Source organism: Archocentrus centrarchus, chromosome 11 (genome assembly GCF_007364275.1).
Source record: "Archocentrus centrarchus isolate MPI-CPG fArcCen1 chromosome 11, fArcCen1, whole genome shotgun sequence".
In the NCBI taxonomy this organism is placed as follows: domain Eukaryota; kingdom Metazoa; phylum Chordata; class Actinopteri; order Cichliformes; family Cichlidae; genus Archocentrus; species Archocentrus centrarchus.
In genome coordinates this window covers 21,355,291-21,380,047 of record NC_044356.1, presented here as the reverse complement: position 1 = coordinate 21,380,047, position 24,757 = coordinate 21,355,291, and the positions used below count along the sequence as shown (strand labels likewise).

The 24,757-nt window shown below is 40.4% G+C and overlaps 1 protein-coding gene across 3 annotated transcripts in view; it reads right to left on the bottom strand.

Annotated features, from left to right (window-relative positions):
* The window catches only part of ppp1r9a (protein phosphatase 1, regulatory subunit 9A), a 53,578-nt gene that overhangs the window by 16,246 nt on the left and 12,575 nt on the right, over positions 1–24,757 (bottom strand). For 2 of the 3 annotated variants that reach the window (XM_030741541.1, XM_030741540.1), the window contains exons 3-7: positions 16,420–16,552; positions 15,538–15,658; positions 11,649–11,753; positions 6,645–6,780; positions 2,069–2,221 (exon numbers count right to left, since the gene is read on the bottom strand). In XM_030741541.1, the coding sequence (XP_030597401.1) occupies positions 2,069–2,221; positions 6,645–6,780; positions 11,649–11,753; positions 15,538–15,658; positions 16,420–16,552 (648 nt within the window). The remainder of the gene's footprint in view (positions 1–2,068; positions 2,222–6,644; positions 6,781–11,648; positions 11,754–15,537; positions 15,659–16,419; positions 16,553–24,757) is intronic. The other variant, XM_030741542.1, reaches the window with a different exon arrangement.

Sequence of the window (24,757 nt, the reverse complement as noted above, 5' to 3'; positions counted from 1 at the left end):
GCTTGAACACATGTGCCCCGGGGTGGGCACATGTGCCCACGCCCCCTTCACACCTGGGCACATGTGTTCAAGCACATGATCAATAGAGGGTCATAACCACCTCCAGGGGACTACGCCCACAGGGGTTTAAATACCTGGGTCTCTCCCCCATTTGGTTGAGAACTGAAGAAGCCTTTCGGATGAGAGGTGAAACGTCTTCAAGAAACAAAAAGAAGTCCAGTCGCCTTTTTTCAAGCTCCAGAGGTATCGTCCAAGGTTACAATCCTTTTGGTGCAAAATTTAATCTGCTTCTTCATACCATATAAAACTTTTAGGAATCCCAGGATCTTAAATAGTAAGTCTGAACAAAGCTCAGTGATGCAGCAAGTCTAAGTTGTCTTTGGCAAGAGCGAACAAAGGAAAAGAAATGACTGACTAAAGTGGGCACATCGAGATAATGACTGTGTTAGACTAAGCCCTGCAGACCGTTACATTTTTGCAGAGCATTCATTTTTTAATATAAATAGTGATGGCTTCTCCCCTCCTCTTAAAGAGGGATGGCTCAAACTGGGAGAGAACATTTGGCGATGTGTGTTCAAATCAGTCGATACCTGATATATAACTCACTTATAGCTCAGTCACAGCAGAGTAAATATGGGACAGCAACCTCCTTGAGACTAGAAAAAAAATTGATGGTTGCCTGGTGATGGTACTGAAATGTTTTTGCTTTCAGCAACTGACTGCAAATAGTTGCAGCGACCAACTGGTCACCCAGAGAGTGATAGTGCAACACCCTCAACCTCTGGATGACCACTTTTGATTGTAAGGTCATTGCACGGGTTGCCTGGTAGGAGGCAACCGGTCTCCAAACACTGACTGAGTGCAATCCCTCTCAGATAAGTGAGATTGGTGAAGGTTTGCAAATAACTGCCATCTAATTTATAAATGCAGATTGCCAATGTGTTGCAATTTAACTGAGTCTGTGCTGATGAGCGCAACCTACCTGCAACAGAGGACTTGACTTGACCACTTGGTAACGAGAGAACTGGTTGCTAGCTGGTTTGAAGCAACCTTTTTAAAGCAATGAGGCTGCAAGTTCATTGCACACGGTTGCAGTAATTTTGGTCATCGCACAGTCGCCAACCTCTGTTTTTCCCAGTGTGACTGGGATTTATTTCCATTTCAAACAACATTTTGTGTCATCACACTTTCTCTCTATCATTTAAAAAAGCCTGACTGCCCCGTCACCTGGTTTCTAAAAGACATCCAGAATGAGAGCCATTTAAGACTGAAAGGGAAAAGCTGGACTACGGGAGAGAGAAAAAAAATGACAAAATGGAGTAAATGTACACACCCTGAGCCCAGGGATTACATTATATTTTCACTCGATATCCACTGCAGTGCCTGCAGTGCAGCTGGAACCATTCGTTAAATGTGTCATACAGCAATTGTGGAAGGCCGGTGGTGCCATAGTGCTGACGGTAACGGTGTTGGAGTGCTGGATCAATATCACCAGCTTTTCAGCAGCATAAAAGCATAAATGAGCTAACTGTCAGTAAATCTTTGTTCCGTTTCATTGCTGTAATCTTTAAAGTAAGTTCATTGTTAACGATGGAACCAGAGGTTTAACAAAACGGGATCTATTCTGAGAAACCAAATGTGTGAAGAGTTGCCAAGATTGGAATTCAGACTGGTCCAAAAACAGCTTTATACTGTTCACTCTCATTCTTTTTCTGGGGGTTTCATCTAAAAACACGAGCAATTAGGTGTAATGAGGACTTACATCACTTTGTATTCACACCTCTAATCATTCAGATTAGCAATCAGGGAGGCTAAGGGGATTGTAGATCTTAACAAAAGCATAGTTTTGCTAAGTTAAGCAGAGCCTCCATGGTGTTGGTCTCTTGGTGTTAAATGTAATTACCTTTTTTCAGTAGCTAAGCAATTCTTGTGGGTTTGTGGGTATATTTGCAGTGTATGCTTCAAAGCACTGAGAGAGAAAAATGGTGTAGGCTTCTATCAGTTATGTAATCAAGACTGGGATATTCAGGAGTAGTGACTGAACTGGAGATGAAGCATTTCAGGTTACCTCTCTGAACTTCTGGTAGAGTTTAGTGGCGTCCAACTCTGACGGAGACAAGATATCCTCTGTCTCTGGTAAGTCAAATACTTCGATGCTCTTCTCCCCTTCTGTAGCTGTCGTTCCTGCCTCCTCTTCATCTGTGGCGTATTCTCCTGTCTGCTTTAGGGGGAAATGTGAAGTCAGTCATGGAGATAATTTTCTGCATGTAAATTTACAGCACAGTGTGCACACATGGCAAATATCACATCTGTGAAAAATAAATAGAAGCAAACAAGGTTGGTTTTTAGTCTGTCTGTTATTCATTTTTAAATGACAGAGGTTTCATATTAGTACAGTACAAGGTTCCCAGAGCCTTGTAAAAGTGAGACTTATTTGTATGCTGTCATCCCAAGTTTGTGGGCACAGCAGGAAAGTGCGAGCAGAGCCAGCAGCCAAAACACAAAACACAGAAGAAAACTTTCTTGGCTAATGGTGCAATCTTCGAATCCAGTAAAGTGTCTTCAACCAACCCAGGAAGCCAACTTTAGTCTATACAGATCTATAAGTAGCAACTTGGACGAAACTGATGAAACATGTGACGGATGTCGTTTGCAGCAAGCAAAATTTTAAGTACATCAGCAACACAGGAATGGCAACTGAGGTGAAATGACAAAACAGGCAATTAGCCACTCCTATACTGATATCAATACAGATATGAACATTCACCCTCCAGTGAGAAGTTAAGAGGCTGCAGAATAGCCCAAACAGACAAAACAGATAACCTGTCCTCCTCTGAGGTGTCCAACTGTGACATTTAATTATCCAAGGCTGTAATCATATTGGAAAACATGCATCCCCCTCCCCCTTGTATTCAACTATGATCAAACTGCCCCTGCCAGTAATTTCTGTAGACAGCAGTTGCTTTTATTTACTTTCCTTTTCATTACAGGGCAGAAGACCCATGACACCTATACCTAAATTTGCTCTTCCCAGTACTGCCTTTGTGGTTACAGCCTTGTATTTGTCACCTTTTACATTCTTTCCATCTTCTTTCATCTGACTACCAGACACTCTTAACCACTTTCCTGAAGCTATCCTCGCTTCACCTTCTGCTTTACATAAGTAATGCTATTTTAACGCTGCCAGTTGCATAAGATTTAGGTAACCCTCCCCATACATCATGTGAAATAAATCAGTTTGACAGCCTGGTGATCTGAAATGATAATTTCTATAAAAGTAAGCCATCAGATAAGTTATGCTGACAAACTCGGACTGTCACACAAAATAAAAAAACATTAGTCACCATCTTGCCTCAAGTGCAACGAGGTCACATGTCAAAACTAGTGAGGTGTGAGGCTCGAGCAGAGCTAATTCTACGACTGAGAGAGCTAGGATGTCTCAGAAATAAAGTGACTAATGACAGTCACCAGAAACAACTTCTTATTGCAGCTTTTAGCAGTACTTAAATGAAAAATATTTTGTGGTTTGACATTTATATAGGCCATTACACTGCATGTATTCAAGGCAGTTTTTCTTTTCTCTGACGCCCAAAACAGTGTATAATGAGTACTGGCAAAGACCACTAAGCACTGGACCTAAATGGATTTGTTGATTCAGTCTTTGGCTGATGACCAACTGACTCAAACATTTCCAATGAAGCTACTCTAAAACATCTGCAACTTACTTTTATTATCATAAAACTACCCCGTTTAAATTTGCTTTCTCATCAGTCCATCTCACACATACATTTTATAATCTCTATATAATTCATAAATAATACAGTGTATATATCTCTATAGTTACTTGTCTTTGCGTCTGGGCTCCACATGCACACGTACTCACTTCTGCGTCTCTGCTCTCATCTCTACTCTCATTATTGTGCCCTACATCCTCTCCTCATCTCTTTGCCTGCACCTCCCTCCATCTCCCAGATTACAGTACTCAGGCCTGATTCAGTCACATGTGTTGCAATCAAATGATCCTATTGTTGCCATGGTACCGTTTACATACATTAAGCTACTATTTACAGAAGGTAGAGTTGACCATTAAATACATACTGTAAGAGGACCATCATGATCAGTTTAAGTGTAACTTCCTCCTACTTTATGTATAAAGAAAGTCCTTTTAGAAGGTGATCTGAGTGCCAGAGGACGAGGCTGTGTCTGCACCTTTGACAGGAAGCAGAGTTCACAGGAGCAGTTTTGACAGATATCAACCTAGTTTGAGTATTTGTGTGTGGGCCTTAATCAGTTACTCAGTTAATGTATGTATTACAATCTTTTAACAGTACACTTTAATACATTTAATGCTAAACTGCCCTCTTGTAGCTCTTTTATTTTAATCTCTCACGTGACTTTATTGATATGGTGTTGTAAACATGGAAATCTTTCCCATCACTATTATCAATCTAATCACATAAACACAGGATTTATGTGTGTCAGTGTGCACGTTTCACTGTGTCAACACTGCCACAACAGAAAAGTAAGAAAATACAGTTACACACTTAAAAGTTGGCTGAATGCAAGAAATTATTGTTGACCTTGTGCCGCAACCGACGTGTTACTTTGCTGCCTTCGTTCTGATTTTCTGTTCTAAACAAAGAAGCAAAATTCTGCTGTAACCAATTTTAATCACCATTTCAATTAATTAACCACTCAAGATCTATTAGAAATAATCCCACACCACGATTTGTTTGGTGATGTCTTAACTGTGACCAATCTGAACCACTTATTGTTTGGACAATGAAGTCTTTTTTTTAATATCTGTTTCAGCTCCGCTGCTACAAGGACCGATACCTCGTACCACAACATCTGTATTTATTATTGTATTATATTTAGATTTTCTTTGGCCACTGAGCTCTTTTATTTTATTTTACTCTTTTCTATTATCTATTTATTGAGCTTCTTCTTTTGTGTAATCTATTAACTTATTATTATATTATTACTCCATGTTGTGTTATTTGATTGAGCTATTCTACTTTATAGGTGGCATTTAATGTCTTGTCTGGTGTAACAGTAATTTTCCAGCTTTTGGGGTGAATAATGTGTATCTTGAAGCTGCTAATTTTGAGAACGATTATTTTAATCATTATTATTATTATCATCATGTTGAATGTAACAAAGATTGCATGACATTATTTAGAGTGCTTAAATCACTAAGGCTGAATATAGGACTTAACTGTGTGTATGTGTTCCAGGTTTGCACGCTCCCATTTAACGACTAACAGATGGGCATGCATGTGTCTGTTGGATGCCTATTGTTAAATGATGGAGCACCCATCCTCTTGGGATCTGATTCTAAGCACCGGTAAAGAGCTGAAGATCTGTTGCAGCCCTCAGAATGACAAATAACTCCCACCCACCCAATGAAGACTCTTTCTAATATTTATAAAGATATTAATATTGATGATCTCTTTTTGCTGCTACACACATCTTTGTAATGCTTTTGTAGCCGTTTACCCTATCAACAGTTAATTTATGGATGCCTTAGCGCTCCACAGAGGCAGATTTCAAATGCGTTTTACAGCCGGCACTAATCTATGGCACTAATGTATGGATTAACAATTTTAATACAATCACCATTCTTATGTTTATATGTCCTTGTGGAGATCTGTTAGTAAGGATGTTAAGAAAAAAACATAAAAAATCTCAAAGTGCACCCATAAGTTTATTTTGATTTTCAATATTAAAATCTGAGTCTGCAAAGCTAACAGTTCCATTTGAGCCTTAACTCCCTTTAGGAGCTTAGGGAGTGCTGACATGTGGCATCAGCATTCAGAGTCTGGAAAAGAGTTTCTTAAGCATGAAGAGTACTCTCAATCCACTGTCTGCAGGGAAATGAAAAGCTTCAAAGAGCACTGATGAAAACAGTGAAAGATGTCTGGTAGTGTGTGTCTGCATGTAAATCTACGCATGAGTGCAGCTGTTCCTGTGTTTGTAAGTGAGGAAACACTTGGTATTGATTTATGTTACTATAGTGTGTTATGTGTTGTGTATACTCAGTGTGTGTTCACACACACACACACACACACACACACACACACACACACACACACACACACACACACACACACACACACACACACACACACACACACACACACACGAACAGACATGAAGGCCCCTGAGCTCAGTGTCTGGTGGATTAAACACGCAAGTAAGCAGCAGAATCAGAGAAAGAAATGCTGAGTGATGCTTTCGAGGACTGAATCTCTCATGGCATCCTCTTCGTATGTGTGGCTGTGAGAGAGGCTGTTTTGTGTGCCAGCATCAAAGCCTACTGTCACTCAGTTTTATGAAGCTAATAAGCTATAACTTCCAGCCCACTGGAAGGAGAAAGGAGCTTATTTGCATTAAGTGACAACCATAAGCCTCATTTTCTCACTGCAGTGTCATGTAGAGAAACGTGTTAGCAAATGAACTTCAGATACATACTCTCTATATATAATGAGATTTATTAAGATAATGTTCCTCATATTAAGAGGCTGGCATCTTACCCTAGCTGCACATTTTTAAATTCAGACCATCACTTACAAAGTCTCATATGCACTGTACAAGAAATCCAAACACCCAGAGCAGGGGCCAGGGTTGTGTATGGTCATTACCTCATCATCATCGGCGTCATAGTGGGCATACTGCTGCTCTAGTAGTTCTCTCTGTCTCCTTTCCTGCTCCAGGGTCTGCTGGATGAGCGTGGCCACCTCACTCTGCTGACCTGGACGCTCTCGGCCGATCACAAACCTGTGACAACAAGAGGCACTGTTGACCTACAGACGCGGACGAGGCCGGCATATGATTATAAAACATGACAGTAGAGCATGACAGATACAGGATTTTAAGACAGAGAGTGATACTGATATTTGGTGGTTTAAAAATGCAGATTTTTTTTTCCTCTTTCAGACACAGATTTCCCAAACATTTGTTATGTGTAGTTATTTATTGACTCTGCTCTGATCAAGCTGTTGTAGGTTGTTGTGTTTGTGGGGTTGCAAATGTGTGTTGCCAACAGGGAAGCTGCAGAGTGCTCGCTGTTGGACAAACTATCCGACGTCAAAAAACTCACAACACGGTTGACGGGTGTTTCTCCCATCTGTTCTTTTTAATTTTTGAATTTTCAATTCAACTCAATTTTATTCATATAGCACCAAATCACAACAACAGTTGCCTCAGGGCACTTTATATTGTAAAGTAAAAACCCTACAATAATAAAGAGAAAACCCCAACAATCAGACAACCCCCTATGAGCAAGAACTTGATGATAGTGGGAAGTAAAAACTCCCTTTTAACAGGAAGAAACCTCCGGCAGAACCGGGCTCAGGGAGGGGCAGTCATCTGAGAGGGTGTCTGTCACCTGAATCCAAACTGGGAGCTGGTTCCACAGAAGAGGGGCCTGAAAGCTGAAGGCTCTGCCTCCCATTCTACTCTTAAGTATCCTAGGAACCACAAGTAAGCCAGCAGTCTGAGAGCAAAGAGCTCTATTGGGGTGATATGGGACTATGAGGTCTTTAAGATAAGATGGGGCCTGATTATTCAAGACCTTGTATGTGAGAAAAAAGATTTTAAATTAAATTATTGGCCATTATGAACGCAGAAACAGACAGATTGCAAATAGCTAATATGGACTGATATTGGCCAGCTGATAAAACAGTCGAGATCGACATGATAGTTACAGCACACGAGTACCTGGATTTATTAAATAACTTATGTTATAACTACAGGTATTAAAATCATAATTACAAGCATCACACCCTTTCACACTATGAGTTATTGTTAATGTAACACCTGACAAATGTGAATATAAACTAAAATTTTAAAGGGTTTACCATTTGTTTAGGCCTTTGTTAATGGCCCTAATTAATTTTACAAAATCGCACAGAAGAGGAAAATGACTTTAAATGAATTCTTTTTTTTAAATCAACATAAATAAATGTAACTTTAATCTGGTTTTATTACAAACTTTCAACTGAGACATGTGGGTATATTGGATAATATTTGCTATGCATCATGAAGGTTACATTTTCAAGGATCCCACACAGATTTATGCACTAAATTTCTGTTGCTATTATTTGTGCATCTTTCTTGTGGTGATGTGTATTTATGCAAATAAATGACCAAAGCAGCAACAGAGAGAGAAAAACAGAAGCCCACAGCCACATAGCAATGGCAGTGATATTTGCTGACGCAGTGGGCAGGGCTGGGAGACAGGGCACGCATAATAATGTTAAAAGACTGTCAGCTCAGCCAGGCAGCCTGTTATTAGGCTGGCAGGAAACTAAACAGAGAAGACCAGTAGTTACGCATGGGAACGAACCACAGGAAATATCACATTTAAATACAGATAAAGATACAGATGATGACAAAGATCAAAAGATAAAGATTGCTTCTATAAATACTGGGATTGCCTAAGATATAACCTGCTACATCACAGGGACAGGGATTTGAGAGCACAGAGTTTATAAAATAGAGCTAAAAACGAGGGGAAAACAGGCCAGAAAGATGTGACTCTCTCCAAGCTCCTGCTGAAGACTTATCAAATTTAAAACACCATCACCAATTTATTGTCCCCGTTAACACCAATGTAACAGAGCAATCAAGTAAAGGAATTTTTGTGGCTTACCCAGCAGGGTCCCTGTAACTATGTGTATGTGTGTGCATGGTCCGATCTACTGTAAGTGTGTGCATGTGTGTGCGTGTAAAAGAAGAAAACAGATAAAGAGAGGGAGATCGGGCCCAATCAAGTGAATTCATTTCCTGAGAGCTCTTTCATACAGTATAGTTTGAAAGGGGATGTAGAGCAGGCCTTACGCTCCAGCAGAGAGGCGTATTTGATCTACATGTAAAGGAACAACTGAGGGGCAGGACACAGCATGTATAAAAAAGAAAGAAAGAGCAAGGGTGGGGGGGGGAAAGCTAAGTACTCTACTAGAGGAAGCCTTTGGACAGCAGGGAGGTCTGAAGAGTAGCTGACCTGAAAAGAGCCTTTCCCCTCACGCATGGGGAGCCTGTCGTAGTTTCCCCCTGACTCCAAAAGATCTGGGACTGCCACACAGGGGTACTGTGTCAGCTCGGCTGCAGACACCACTGATTTATCCCATTTATTCCAATTAATACAGACATGGCAAGGATACATAAAGTGATGCTCAGAGAAGCAATGCAGGACACGTGTCTTGCGCATTAGGCAGCACTGTGTTGACAGCCGTTTGAGGATGTCGGCACAGCTTCACATATAACAGACATGACTGGCCAGCCGTGGTGGAGGCATCTATTATATTTACTATAAGGTCGCGTGTAGATTTCTTCTTTCCATTAAACTCTCATCTGTAGGCTCTGTGTTTACTTCAGTTGATCTTTAAAAAAAAATATTTTTTTGCAGTTAGAGGGGTGGAGGGAACCTGAACCTGGTGTTGAAAGAGGTGGAGGTCAGAGATGACTTTTGCTAGATTACTATTAATCTGACAATGCCTAACACCATGCAGTCAGAGCATGATTAGGTCTACTAGTAGAATACAAAAAAGTATGCTTATTCAAGTACTTTACTTAAGTATAACTATGATGTACATTTACTTTTATTAAGAACTGAGGCGTCCTTCTACTTCTGCTCCACAGTTTGGGGGTAATTCTAGGGTCTTTACCCACAATACAAAGCGCCTTGAGGTGACTGTTTGTTGTGATTTGGCGCTATATAAATAAAATTGAATTGAATTGAATTAATTACTGTACTTTTAAAGCTTGAGTTACTCATTATTTTGCAGATTATTAAAATTAAATATAAAAGTACTCATACATTATGTTATATCATTACAGAATTAGCTACAAGTTAAAGTATAAAGCAACTGCATTAGCTCAAGATGCATTATTAAAATGATGTACTCTATATCAATAAATCAAATATGCTCCAGTAAGACAGGATAGTGTGATAATGTAATGGGAAACTCATAAAAGGAACCCTTACTGTAGGTAATTCAAGTGCAATAATTTTGTGTACAGGACTTTGTCTTGTAGAACATTGTAGAATATTGCTACTTTTACTCTAATCAAGTATTTAAATACTTCTTCCATAGATATTCAAAGCAGTTAATCAATACAAAATGATTTCCAGAGTCTGGTGTGAAACTACTTTTCATCTAATACCATCTGTGCCAAAGCCAGTTTCCAATGTTCCATTGATATTTGGTAGTTTTCAGATTTCCTATGTGCCCTCTTCTCTGATGGGATCTCAGCTTCCCCCAACCCAACCCACCCCACCCCCACCACCACCACCCTCCTTTGGCACACATTTTAAAGAATCCTGGAACTGCCCCTGAAACCTGGATGATTTGCTGCTGGAAGTCGGGGTTAAATATAGCAAAATGGCAAATCTAGGACAGTTGGCCATAAAACCTCTGGTGATCAGACAGAGTGAGGAAAGGATTTGCTGAGGAGGAGCGAGAGGAGGAGGGGGTGGAGTGAGTGAGACGTGATGGATGAAGACTTAGTGACAGTGAAGAGGGGGCAGGAGGAAGAAATAACAACTAGGGGTGAGATTTATCATTACATTTCCTGCAACACTAAGAGTGTAAATGTTCATATACTGGATTACAACATTTTTTATCTTTAAGTGTACTTTAGATTTTAAACTTCTCAGTGGAATTTATTTATACTCGTTAGGTAGACAGATGATTTATGGAGGTTTGTCAAGGCTGCAGCCACATCCTGGAAAACCTCTATTGTCAATATTAGTTCAGCAAACATCATCTATCCAACACTTCTGATATTGTTGGACATCTCTTTGTTCAGCCACCAGCCTTTCCTCAGGCACCGTACTTCCCACACAGCTATCTATCTTTCCACAGGTGAGTTCAAGCGAAACATGACTGAGTGTGAAAAACACAATTAGGCCTTTGGATTAATTAGAAGAAACCCAATGGATGTCTCACTATGTGTATGCAAGAGTTAAGACAAATAGATTCATGACAAAGAATGCAAGGCTCTACACCAGCAAGATCGAGATGTAAAAATAAATTGACGCGCTTCTCCCAAGATGATTGAAGACGACATGGTGATGAAGAGACAGAATAAAAAGAGGAGAGAAAATGCTCAATAACACACAATGGTGAAAATCCAGACACAGAAAAAAGAACACAAAAAAATATCAAGAAACAGGAAAGAGAAACCCAAGAATCAACTGAAAGCAGGCTTACGCAACTCTAGCTTTCAGATCTGTGTGTGTGTGTGTCAGTACATGTGTAACTACTATCCGCTTCCCAATGCTCTAAGCAGGCCCCTGTCAAAACGTGCTCCACTATCAAACACACAATGTTAAGGTATTTCTCACTAAGCAGGACTTTTGCACCATGATAGTGGTGCAAAAGTCTGCTTGTCAGACTATTGCTTAATTTATATTGTAGAGCATTTTTGGTAGCTGTATAATAACTGTAACTGTATAACAGTAGTCAGGGTTTTTGTAGCTGGCAGCTGATTACTGCTTAAGTCTTACTGCTGTCAACAGACTACCAGCCCATTTTCACAATTCAGCTCTCAAAATACTAAAGGAGTTATTTTGTAAAACTAAACTTCAGACCAATTTACAATAAAATACATATTTGTTTTTGGTTGCATGTGTGTATTACCGGACAACTCCAGATGTGTTCCTGAGGACTGAGGCAGCAAAGCTCTGGGTGACGCCCACCAGACTGGTCCCATCCACCTCCACAATCTGGTCATTCACCTTGATTCTGCCAAGGCAAGACAAGAAAAATCTTTACGCACTTGATAAGATAAGATATTCCTTTTTTTAAATTCCATTAATGGTAATAATAGTAATAAAAATAGAAATTAAAACTATGCAATAAATGAATACATTTCTACTGAGCTTTACTTTTTTTGTGCAGCCATGCAAACTGAAATCTGCACGCACATATGTCCTGAAAGTCATGATGGGTTTCTGCATTTGAAAAATGATCGTGGTCCTAAGGCTAAAAGATGCGCAAAGACACAAACACACTGGCATATCATTCATGTTCATATCATTCTCAGAATTACAACAGTGCAAAACTTTCTGGGGTCACAAATTTCCACTGCAGTAGCTCCAGACTACTGCGTAACAAGGAGACAGAGGAGATGAGACTCAAAACAAAACTATGAGGGCTAATGGGGACATGAACGCCAGCAAGCCTTTTGCCCTGGGCTACATTTATGCTCTGCTCTGGACATGATGGGAGGTTGCCCAAGTTTTTGACCTGAAATGAAACTCCTCATAACACTTCAGTATACAGCATTCAAGGGAATTATGAACAAATCGCATAAAAGAGAGAGCCTTGCTAAATGCATGATGCATGAAAATCTGCATTAAAAAAAAAAGCACTCAAGGGATTTTGAATCTGGATTTTGAATAACTGCTTCAACAGATGAATAAAACAAAAACTAGAACTCATTATTTTTCAACAAAACATCATATTATGCTAATAATTCACTGCTCGAAGGCACAACAGACACATCATTCTCTTCTTCAACAAAGCGTTTTGGTCTTTTCTTAGTCCAAAACTGCATGCGAGACCACCTATCTCCTCAATGAGCATATGCATGACACTTCAAGCTTGTACATTTCTCACATTTTTATCAAATAAAATGGGCTGATGAGATGAAGGCCTCTTAACTCAGTTTTTCTTGATTTGTATGACTGAACTACACCCACAGGTCCAATTTAAAATCAATAAAATTCAAAGTTAAAAGAGTACTTAAATGATCTACAATTACAGTTTTATAAACCTGAGGGAGACACGGTAGCTAAGACTATGTAACAATGATCAAAATCAGTGTAAGAGAGGCGGAAATATCATTTCAAAGCCATTCTCTACAAATTTAGACCTTTTGTTTTTAATTACTACAACAATAATATCAAAATGAAGAAATGTTTGATGGCTTCATATAAAACTGCAGCTCCTTCTCCCAGTCTGTTACAACATAACACCAGCTGCTGAGCAGGATTTAGTATGTCTGTGACAGCTGACGCATCAATCGGAGATGTCATAGGGATGTATAGAGATAGGCGTGCCTGACAAGTAGACAGACAGCAGGCTGGCTGTCTGTCAGCAGCCCAGATGCTTCTCTGACCTTCACAGTTTCTACCATCCAAATGTGGCTTCATGTGGTTGAGCCTAGTTGCTATACAACTTCCACACAAAGGCAGCAGGAAAGACAAAAAAACTGACAACAAAGGAACATGTCAGTTAATGTACATACACCAAAATACACACACACACACCAAAATACACATCCTATCACCCTCATCTCACCCCAGCACAGACACCGAGCCACAGCCAAGTCCATCTGTCTGCCTGTGACTGAATGTGCTCCTGCACATTAGACCATTAAGTCAGACTCAGCAAAGACAGAGCCCTACAGCAGGAAGGGTAATGACTCAAGGAAATCACATTCTGGATAGTGACTCCTCGCTTCCCCACCCCTGTGTGTGTGTGTGTGTGTGTGTGTGTGTGTGTGTTTGTGTGCACGCAAATGTCAGCGAGTAAGCAAAAATTACTTTTTGCCATGGTGATACTAACATCTCAAGTCTACAGTTTCCCTCTCTAATACTGTGATCAGAGTTTACTGTGAACTCCATCACGAGAGCACAGCCAAAACTGCAGATTCACAATAAAGAACAACTGTGTTTCCATATCTAATAAAGACACTAATGATGCAATAGAAAGTTGGACGCACTCATTCCCTTGAACTAAAATATAACAAAAACTTGTTACTTTGGCTTCCTACTACAGTCCAAAGACATGCATGTTAGGTTAATGGGTGATTCTGAATAGACCTTGGATGTGAGGAGGATAAAATGCTTGAAGTATATAGAATAAAGTGCTGCATGACTGTGTGGTTAACATGTGATTCTGAGTGGCCAGCAAGACTAGAAAAGCTTTAAATAAATGCAAATACATTACATAAATGTGCACAACACAACACTAGAATGCATTAAAAATAAACTTTTCTTTGGTCTTCATATTAAGTGCAGATGTGCATTTTAAATTGAAAATATACAGGCTTAAGGGGACCACTACAACCACCACTAAAATACCACTTACTTAATACAGTAATACAACAAACCACACAAACATTTTTGGCATGTAGTGTCTCATCACCAAGACTAAGTGCTAATAATATACATGAAATAGCAACGATGGTTGTACTCACAGTGTCATTGATAGACTTCTAATGTATAACGCTCACCAAATTAGCTTAATGTATACAGGGGTTAATGGTAATTGGCTCTAAACACAAAGCAGACTTCATTCTCTGGTGACCATGAATATTTTTGTCAGAATACAACATTTCATGGCAACTATTAGTGAGATGTTGGTTTTGTGGTCGCCATGCCTACAACAATGCTGCTAGCATCTCTAAAAATGTAAACACACAGAGGAACACAGCTCCAGGATTTTCAGCAGCACATTCATTAATTAGTAACACAACAGGTCCTACAGCAATGTCGCACAAATGAAATAAAAAAACAGAAATAAAAAAGAGAAACAGACTCAACTCACTACTCTCACAGTGAACTTGAACTTCATCACAATGTTCCTCTGATCTTTTCAACTTTTCTCACTTCTTCCATTCACCATGGGAAATTAGATTTTTTTTTGGAGTCAGTGAAACTGTCATCTTAAAACAGATCAACTCACTTTCAAAGAAGCTGCTTCCTTTCTGCCGCCGCTCTCCTCCGTCTCTCTGCTGGTTACATTTTAACTAATCTCACTGTCATGTTCCTCAAAATTTATGCTGTGGCTTCTACATGAAAAACGAAAGAATAAATCCCTAAAGGAAAGCACCTACTGCAAACAGCCCCAGTGCATTATGGTCCCCGATTATATAAAGACCCTCCTAGCTTCATACTGCATTGAGAAGAGCAGTTTTTAAATCGGTTTATGGGGAATTTGAACCACGTGAACAAACTAATAGGTGGAAGGTGGTAGTTTAGAAGCAGAAAACCACAGTCTGCCAGCTGAGAAGCTGTCATCGCTTCCATCCCTGACTGAGTGCTAACTCTGCACTGTTCACACTATATAATGCACAAAAACACAATACAATACTGTAAATTATCCAGGGACATAAAGTGAAATACACCAAGAATATAGAAATCAGCACTTTTCTACAGAGAAACTCTAGCAAACTGACACCGAAAAAAAGAAATATAATTTAATGTAATGTCTCAGTCACACCTACACAGGTACAGACCTGCGTACTGTAAGAGTGTGGCTCTCCCAGCAGATCTAATCTGAGCCCCTGCTGTTAAATCTGATAGGGATAGAGTGTGACTGCATATGTGAGACAGAGTGAGACAATATGGTGGAGTGGTGGTGGAAACAAAATAGTTCATTAACTCCTGTAGGATTTTATTTATTTAATTCTTTTTTACAATATGTGCACTCTTGATCCTGCATGCATTTTCATTTGCTGTCTCCAGACTGACTTTTGGGTTGAAAAAGTTGTGATATCCAGTAGGAAAGCAGCACTCACCTGCCATCTCTCTCAGCAGCTCCACCCTCAATGACAGTCTTCACAAAGATGCCCAGTTTCTCCAGGCCTGCGTCAGCACCAACACCCATCCCAATGATACTGATCCCCAGGCCGTCTTCATCTGGAAACACAAAAAACACCCACAAATTTTAAGTATTATTGTTTATATTTTTGCGTGTGTTTAAAGATCTGGTCAGTCAAACTGAAAATGGCCTTTGGTAACAGTGTCAACCACAGTGTGAAATACAATACAATATGGACAGGTGAATACATAATACAGAAACTCAGCTGATTTATTAACTGAAAGAATACAGAGACATCAACCTCCAAGACATGAAATGTTTTTTGCAAGAATGGGAAAAATGCTGGATGAGAAATGCCCTTCATTCATCCCTGTCCCGCATTAATAATTCAAATGCTGTTAGTGTTACATAACAGAAAGTGGATGGTGGTATCCTACAACCTAAAGTCAGTGTGTTTTAGTCTTTGGTGTAAATGAATTTCAGCACAGAACAAGACAAGTGGAAAACCTGCAGCATCACGTCCTTGTGCCTCATGCTGGGGAATTAGGATGAACTAAGCAATTCTTGTTTTTCAGTATGATCTACGTTAACTTTTGATTTGTAGTGAATTACTGCTTTGTGACATCTAATAATAATAATATTAATAATAATAATAATAAAAATATTGTTAATGGTCGAGGCAGAGATTCAAACTCATGATCTGGGGAAAAAGGGATGAAATAGTGAAGGAAAGATATGTAGAAAGTACAAAGAAGAAAAAAACAGTGACTTCCTGTGTGGGTGATTCTGTCTGTTGGGTATGATGAGCAACTGACAGGATCCCGTCTTCATTAAGATGTTCTTAGATTTTCTTTCCCACCTTTCTCTAGCTCCACAGGGAACAGCTCCAGTTTCTCCACCCTCTTCTCCAACTCATACTCGGCAGAGGAGGCCACAGGATCCACCTCCTCATTACGTCGGTCGTAGTCTTCATTGGAGTAGGTGTTAAACACCTGGAAAAAAAAAGAATAAAAAACCCCACAATTAATTACATAAGCCATTTACATTGTAGACATAGAGCAGAATTATAGATTGATTAAACATTTTTATTAAGGTTTTATAAAGGACACATCAAACTGTACTAATAGCCTTACACAGGAATGGGTTTTGCCTTTGCACACATGACACTACAGTAACAATGCTACACCTGTTAGTGTTACATCCATTTATACTACTCTTCTTGACAACAGTGGTTGCTCTGCAGGCAAGGGAGTAAATAACAGGGTTTGTGTTCCCAATTATTGGAAACACAGCAATACTTTTAGGCATGATCTACAAAGAAAAGGTAGCAACACTGGGGTAAACCAGGCCTTTATTAAAAAAAAAAAAGCAACAACTGCAACCACAAATAAACTGTAATGTAAGGAAACATAATTGCTTTGAGGACGGGGATGCCTCTCTCTTCCTCTGAGCTGTGTGGTCCTCAGAGGAACCTCTCCTCTCCCGCAACAGTCAGCTGTCACTTCACATCTCATCCCAACCAAGCGGCTCTCATGGCTCCCTGCACCGAGGAGGAAGGGAAGGAGAAGAGAGAGCTGTGCACAAGCTGACTCGAAAAGTGTGCGCTCTTGTCACGACTTTAGTGTGGCGTTCTGCAGAATGCTGTCTGAAAGACGTGTAAGAATATGCAAAGCGTTCAAGCACATAGATTAACATGGTTGCAAGTGCACCGGGAAGCTCGCATGAAGGCATAAGCTTCAACCCAGCATGTGTCCCTGTGAAACAGGTACCTGCAAACCCGCAATGACTGCAGGTGCTATTATTAGAAAAACTAGTGACATTTGCTACATGACATTGCAAGCAACAATTTCACAAAAAGTATCTCACATTTAGCTTAAAGCAGACCCTACGATTTCCCTGTTTTCTGTCACTCTTGCAATGGGGAATCTTCATATTAATCATGGCCAAAGTTTCAAATATTGAGGTCAGTTTATGTGCAACTAATGCAAATCAGACACTTTTTTCTATTCTGTGATCTGTTTGACATCAAGGAGAGTGGATATCGCTGACCACCAGCTATCAAAGATTCTGTTTGTGTGGTGCAGCCAAAGCTAGCTTAAAAAGAGAATAGCTTTGAAGAGAAGCTAAAATTGGTTGTTTTGCACAGAAGATGAACTCAAGGTCTCCACCAAGGCATAGTGCAAAACAAACTTTTATGAATTGTTTTTTTTTACAAAGCTATTTGAGTAGAGTCCAACAATAAAATGGAGTCAGAAATCAATGTAATGTCAATGTAATGATGTCAATCATTAGAGTTATTCACAAGGCTGCATCAATAAAGCATCATGACGCATCAAACATAGATGAAAGCCTAAATCCAGATACATGTATCTTTACCACATAATGCAACACTCTACAGTAAATATATAAAATGCACTCTATTAAAGAGACCGTGTGCTGTATGCACATACACACACTGGGCACACTGATATGGCATGATGCTGCCAGCATTGGTTTTATTGTTTCCTCTGCGTGATCTTGCATGAGATCTGCGTGACCTCCCTGTCATCAATCATTCAGTGTTAACAACAGCCCTGCATTATTAACACTTGCTTGCACACAGATGCACACGCACATGAGTACATAGACCCCTGTGCACAGAAATACAATATATCAAATCAGATGGACATACACACAAACAAACAGCAATTAGTAGGAGACGCCATCACAGTCACAGAACCATTAAACACACCCACGGATGCACACTGCTGACAAATGCTAACACCAGCACTTGCGCTGTCCTGGATGTCCTGAATGTGATGCTGCCATTGGCAGTCAGTACATTCTCTAATGGTCTCTCTCAGTCACTGCGTGCTATCTACAAACACATTAGCATGTGGCCAGTCACTTGAGAGAGAGAAAAGATGAGGTCATGAGGGATGATGAGGGTGGATCTGTGCGCAAAGGTAAGCATAGAAGAATGGGTGGAGGCTCAGTGATGGAGAAAGATAAGGGCAGGAGAGGGACTTCTACACATCAGGGAGGCAGATGAACTAAATAGGAAATGGATGGAATAGAGAATAATGGTGACTGAGGGAGTGAGTGATGAGATAAATGAAACAGCATGCACAGGGGAAATAAGAATAGGTAGGCAGGAAGAGAGTGAAAGAGAAACGGAGAGAAAGACTGCAACATTTAACAGAAAGCATTTACCCACAAAACAAAGACACCGGATGGTTATCTGACTCTAAACAGAAACACCGGTACACATCTCCATCCTGCCCAAATACCACCTGGTTTCCGGGCTCTGAAATTCTTTAAGGGATGAAAGAGGTAGAAGGGCTGTCTGAAATGTAAAGGTCAAGAAGTGCTGACTAATAGCTGATTCTACTGCTTTTTCCACTCACAGATACTTCTCTTCTCAGATAGGATGTATAATATCTTCTTGTTCTCTCACAATAATTGGATTTTGTTCTATGGAAAAAAAAAAAAAAGAGTTTTGGATCTGAAATACCAGAAGAGAGATAAGAAGGCCAAAGGCATGTCGTGTGAGAGTGTGTTTAACCTTGGCAATGTGGCAGATACTGCTGCCTGCTGCTTTTATTACTTTAGGGAGGTGTAAAATGGCAAGTGAGTAAGACCAGACATGCACCTGGCAACTACTAGCCTGACAGCTGTGGGACAAACTGTTAGGGCCACAGTTTGATGAATATCAATATATTCACCCATATTAATCATTTGGGGCGGCTGTGGATCAGGTGGTGATCAGAGGGTCGTCTACCGGTCGGAAGGTCAGTGGATCAATCCCCAGCTCCTCCTCTCCATGTGTCAAAGTATCCTTTAGCAAGGTACTGAACCTCGAATTGTTGTCCCCAGTGCATCCATCGAAGTGTGAGTGTGTGAATGTTAGACAGAAGTCCTTAAGTGTAGATAAAAGCACAGTATGAATGGGTATGTGATTGGGTGGATGAGACTTGCAGTACAAAGCGCATTGAGTGCTCAAAATTGAGTGGAAAGGCGGTACATAAGTACCTGTCCATTTACCCTTGATCCCACAAACTGATGGCAGGAAAAGCAGCCAAAGACAGAGCCTTTTGCTATTATTGGTTAATATCTGTGTGATATCTATGTCCTCATCACACCATACTGACAAACGCCAACATTTTCACTTCAAATAGTTGCTCAGCCAACATTATGTTTAACTGTAATTCCAGTTTTTCCTCAAGAGGCTTCACACAAGGACAGTCACTAAAAATGTAAGAAGACTGAAGCATAAGGGGCTGTTTCCCCATGTGGTCCTCCCTTGAAAATGGAGCAAGCTTTGAAGGATTTAACACAACACAGCCATTTACATGTAAATATATTCATCTATGCTGCCTGCACTTTCTGTCAAGCTTAACATATCGCTTGGGTCAGAAGTTTACATTTTAGGACTGCTATAAATCTGCTTGACTTCCATAAAGTATTTTCAAACAGCTTTATGGATTCAGTGTAAGGGTGTTTGCTGATGGTGATGTGAATGGCCTATATGGAGATAGTCCATCGAGCCAGAAAACATGCTCATCACCTTATACAATTCTTCCAGTGCCAGTCCTTATCCACCCACAAACCCATTCATCAACATAAAATACACAGACAGACACAATCCCTTCTCTAAGATCTGGAATACAAACTGCAAAGTACAATAATGACTGCCTCTCTCTTCTATCATTTGTCACTGTATTAAATGACATCTCATCATCCCTTTTCTTAGATTCATCCTTCATCTGCGCAACACACTGATCAACGCCCTGTGACATCAAACACACACGTGCATTTTTGTATTTTGTCGGTTAACAAACCTCCAACAATAGAACGACTGGCGGTTAAGGGCAGACTTTGCAGCGGTTCTGCTCGGGCAGGCAGTCTTTTTATCTTTTCTCTAGGACTCGCATCAGGATAAGGAAATTTACTTGAACTCTGAAATAAGTTTTACTGTCATCTGTGGATGCTGCTGCAGATGCCGTCACACTGCAGATAAAGCTGAGGCCGCTCACTTGGTAGAAGAGCCTTGTTCTGTCCTTGTATTTGACTGTGTATGCAGATAATTCACATGCAATTAGATAAATACACATTTTTAACAATAGGAATGTGTATTCATATAGGCTTTAGATCCATGTACTGCACAGATAGTTACAAGGCCACTGTAGACTTAGATCTGTAGAGGCAAGCATACGCACGTGTATGGGAGTCATCCACTAATGAAAAGGATGGCAGTTCATAAATGCTCAATCAATATCCAAGACACTGGTTTTGCCACAAAATGATATCAATCAGCCACTTCAGTCGGTCTGTATGGAAAGCTGTTGGGCTAACCCAATGGCTCCTCTTGATGATAGGAGATTAGCCAAGGGTTAATACTGAGATAGGAATCTTTAAGATACTGAGAAACTGCAGCCACAGTAAATAAAAAAGGAGGACTGAGAAAGAGAGAGAAACCGAATGACTCATATGATTCATGGTTTAGAGCAGGAGCAGACACTGAGGTTATTGAACAGTGAAACAGGCAATAACAGAGAAATAAAGAAAAGAAAATGGAAAAAAAAAAAAGCTGAGGAGTGGGTGATCCTAGGGGTAATTTGCTCCAGGGTTGTTTGAGTCCCTGCCTAAGATGGCACGGCATGGCGCCCAGTCACGGCAAAAAGCCTCTGATGGTATTAAACTGGGCCTTTGGTGAATTGGTGCCAATGCTGCCGCCCGCCCTGCGTCTTCCAGACAGTGGACGCTGCCCAGGGCAATAGGAGGCTGGTAAACCCAGGAGAAATGCTCCTACCGCTGTGGCATGAGCCCAGCAAACCCTGCAGCGGATTAACTACAGCCTGGCACTCTCTCTCTCTCTCTCTCACACACACACACACACACACACACACACACACACACACACACACACACACACACACACACACACACACACACACACACAAGTGTGTTTTGCTATCTTTGTGGGGAATTTCCATTGACTTCCATTCATTTCTACAGCCTAAACCTTCCCTTTACCCTTTTCCTAACCCTAACCATCACATACCTAACCCTAACCCTAACCTAAACTCAATTCATACCTTAGCCCTAACTCTGACCCCTGACCCAAAAACAGGGTTTCCTCTTGTGGGGACAAGGTTCCAGTCCCCACAAGGAGCAATTGGTCCCCACAACGTAGTATATGTCAGGAAAATTGTCCCCACAAGGTATTATAAACACACACACACACACACAGAAATACAAGGAAACTCATAGTCTCCCTTGCTGCAACACCTCAGCATATTTGCATTCCAATACTTCTACCTGTGGCCACCCACACAGACACATACGCACAACACCACACTAGAGAACTGACAGGTGCTAAAGAAAGTGTCTGGATACTGAGGGGACGAGACAGTCGCTGATGGTGGAAATAAATGAATGTCAGACTGAGATTGACAGCTATAAAGAGGTGGGGATGGGAGGAAGAAGGAGCGAGAAAAGAGAGGAAGAAACATAAACATTCAGTATACAACTCTAGATGAAGAGAGGTGAGAACATACAGGAATTTACAGTCAATTCAAGGCCAGCCTCTCTATCTTCTTGACATACATCATCTTTCATCTGGGGAAGTGACACTGACAGGGAATGCCACAACTGTATAAGTCAGCATTTCTTTTTTTAAATTCAGACACAGCTTCTGCATACAAAACAGACACACAGACTATTCATACAGGAGGACAAAATTTTAGGTTTGTGTTGTTGTTTAAACAGAGCTGATTTTTAATCTGCTGTATCTGCAGAAGGCTTGTTTTTTCTCTTCTCCTGGCTATGGGACAATACTACAGGGTGCCACTACTCCCACCAACACCAGAGTCAGTGGCCAACTACAGGAAGAGAGACACACATAAAGGGAAAAGAGAAGGAAGAACTTGCTTAGAACAAGAGAATATTATCATATACAACGAGTGGGAAGAGGAGATCAGAAGTAACACAACATGTTGCTTGTTACAGCACATGCCCACTTGCTATGCTATGTAATTCATTAGACTGTGATAATGACTAGGCAGAATGTGGGACTATATTTCTATGAATCATAATAATCAGTCTGTCTGATCTGGACTGCTGTGAATGAGGTACAGATCCCTAAAGTTAACTTAGAAAGGGCAAAAAATGGTTTATAGGGTGGATTTTTAATTCTGTTTTGCATCAGCAGACCTCCATCTTTTTTCTGACTCACTATAAACAAGCACATGGTGATGGTGCAGCAGTCTGAACCTTCCTAAGCGTGAGATTAGCAAACGCTGAGAACATTGTGTCACTGAGATGCCCTGCTCTGTGCAGTTTTTTTTTTTTTTTAGCAATAAAAACTGACAGTGCACTGGTAATATCATTAACACACGACCAGATTGGGTAGGTGGGGGTTGGTGGGCGGTTCATGACACAGTCTGCCGCGTGGCAATGACCAGCTTCAAAAACCGCAAGGCATGTCTCGCCTTTCCTGGATCATTAAAAATGCATCCCCAAGGGAGGATCGGGTGGCACCGAAACAAGCAAACAAAAACACAACTGCATTAATAATGGAGTGACTAAGCTACAGGCACGCACAAAATACACACGTACCCAACATCTGAGTCAAGAGTAGTTGTACCTGTCAGAGACAGAAGAGGAAGGAATTCATGATTGTTTTCCTATTGACATGACTACTACAGAAAAACATTACTTCATAGAACAGTTTGGGTTAGATAAAATATGTAAAAAACACTGCTTGATACATTTTTTTATACAAATTTAGATATTTTGTATCAAGTGGGGTCATTAGCAAAAACGTTTCTCAGTTGGCCTGAGTTCAGCTGCAGTGTTTGCCTGTCTAACCAAAATGTAAGCTGTTACACAACAACACTTTTATTGTGTAATGATGAAGCTGACAGCTAGCTTTACCCAGAGCAGAAATAAAACAGACTTCAGGGCTTTCTGAAGGTCTTTCAAAAGTTTTCTTTGGACATTGGTCACTTTTTCAATTATTTTCAGTGCAGTTCTTGTACCTGACCACTTTCAGAGGAATGCTTATTTTGTTTGTTAAGCCATTTAACACTGACCTATGAATCTTTCAAGCATAAAAATGGCATCTAACTCAAGGGATGAAACAGTGTTGTGTCTGCACATAACAGACAACTTTAGGCACTTTGTTACCAACAACCTGTCACAAAAAAAAATCATCATTTGTTCCTATTTCTTTAAATGAATCTATGAAAACTGCCAAAGATAACACAGTTTGAAAAGCATAAAACAGCATTTTTGCACCAACATGGTGCTTCACAAAGAGCTGTTAGATGAAAACTTAGCATATCTTGGCAAGGTGCACAGCGTGTCCTTTAAAAATTTGAAGATACTTGACATGTGGAGGACAAAGATGAAGCAGCAGACCAAAAAAAAAAAAAAAAACTATCTACAGCAGACCAACAGTCTCTGAAAGTCATGCCCTTAAGAAATAGGAAAAAAATCTGGCCAAGACCTGTCACACAAGACGTGAGAGTTCAGTTGATCCATCCACTGTCTACTGAGGCCTCATCGCAAATGGTCTGAGTGGAAGGGTGGCTGTCAAGAAACCAATCTTAATAAAGGGAAACATGGAGAAAAGGCTGAGGCATGCCAAATTTACACAAGAACTGGACTGAAAATCAGTGGCAACAGGTCTGATGGAGTGATGAATCCAAATTTGAAATCTCTGGTTCAAATCTTCATCAATAAGTATGCAGAAGCTCATGAGAGAGGTACAGGAGAGAGTGTCTACAGCCATCTGTAAAACACAGTGGAGGCCCTGTCATGGTTTGGGGCTGCATTTCAGCCTGTGCCGTTGGGGATCTTGTTAACACTAATGGAATTATGAATGCATAAAAGTACCAGAAGATTTTGATCAAGCATGCAATACCATCTGGAAAGTGTTAGAAAGTGTATTGAACAGCTTCATTTTTCAGCATGACAATGATCCCCAAACACACTGCCAATGCAGTAAAAGCATACCTGGATAGAAAAACACACAATAGAACACTATGAGGGATGGATTGGCCTCCCCAGAGCCCGGACCTCAACATTATTGAAGCAGTGTGATATCATCTTGACAGAGAACAGAACAAAAGGCAGCCAACATCCAAAGAAGAGCTCTGAATGTCCTTCAAGAACCCTGGAGAACTATTCCTGAAGACAACTTAAAGAAATTA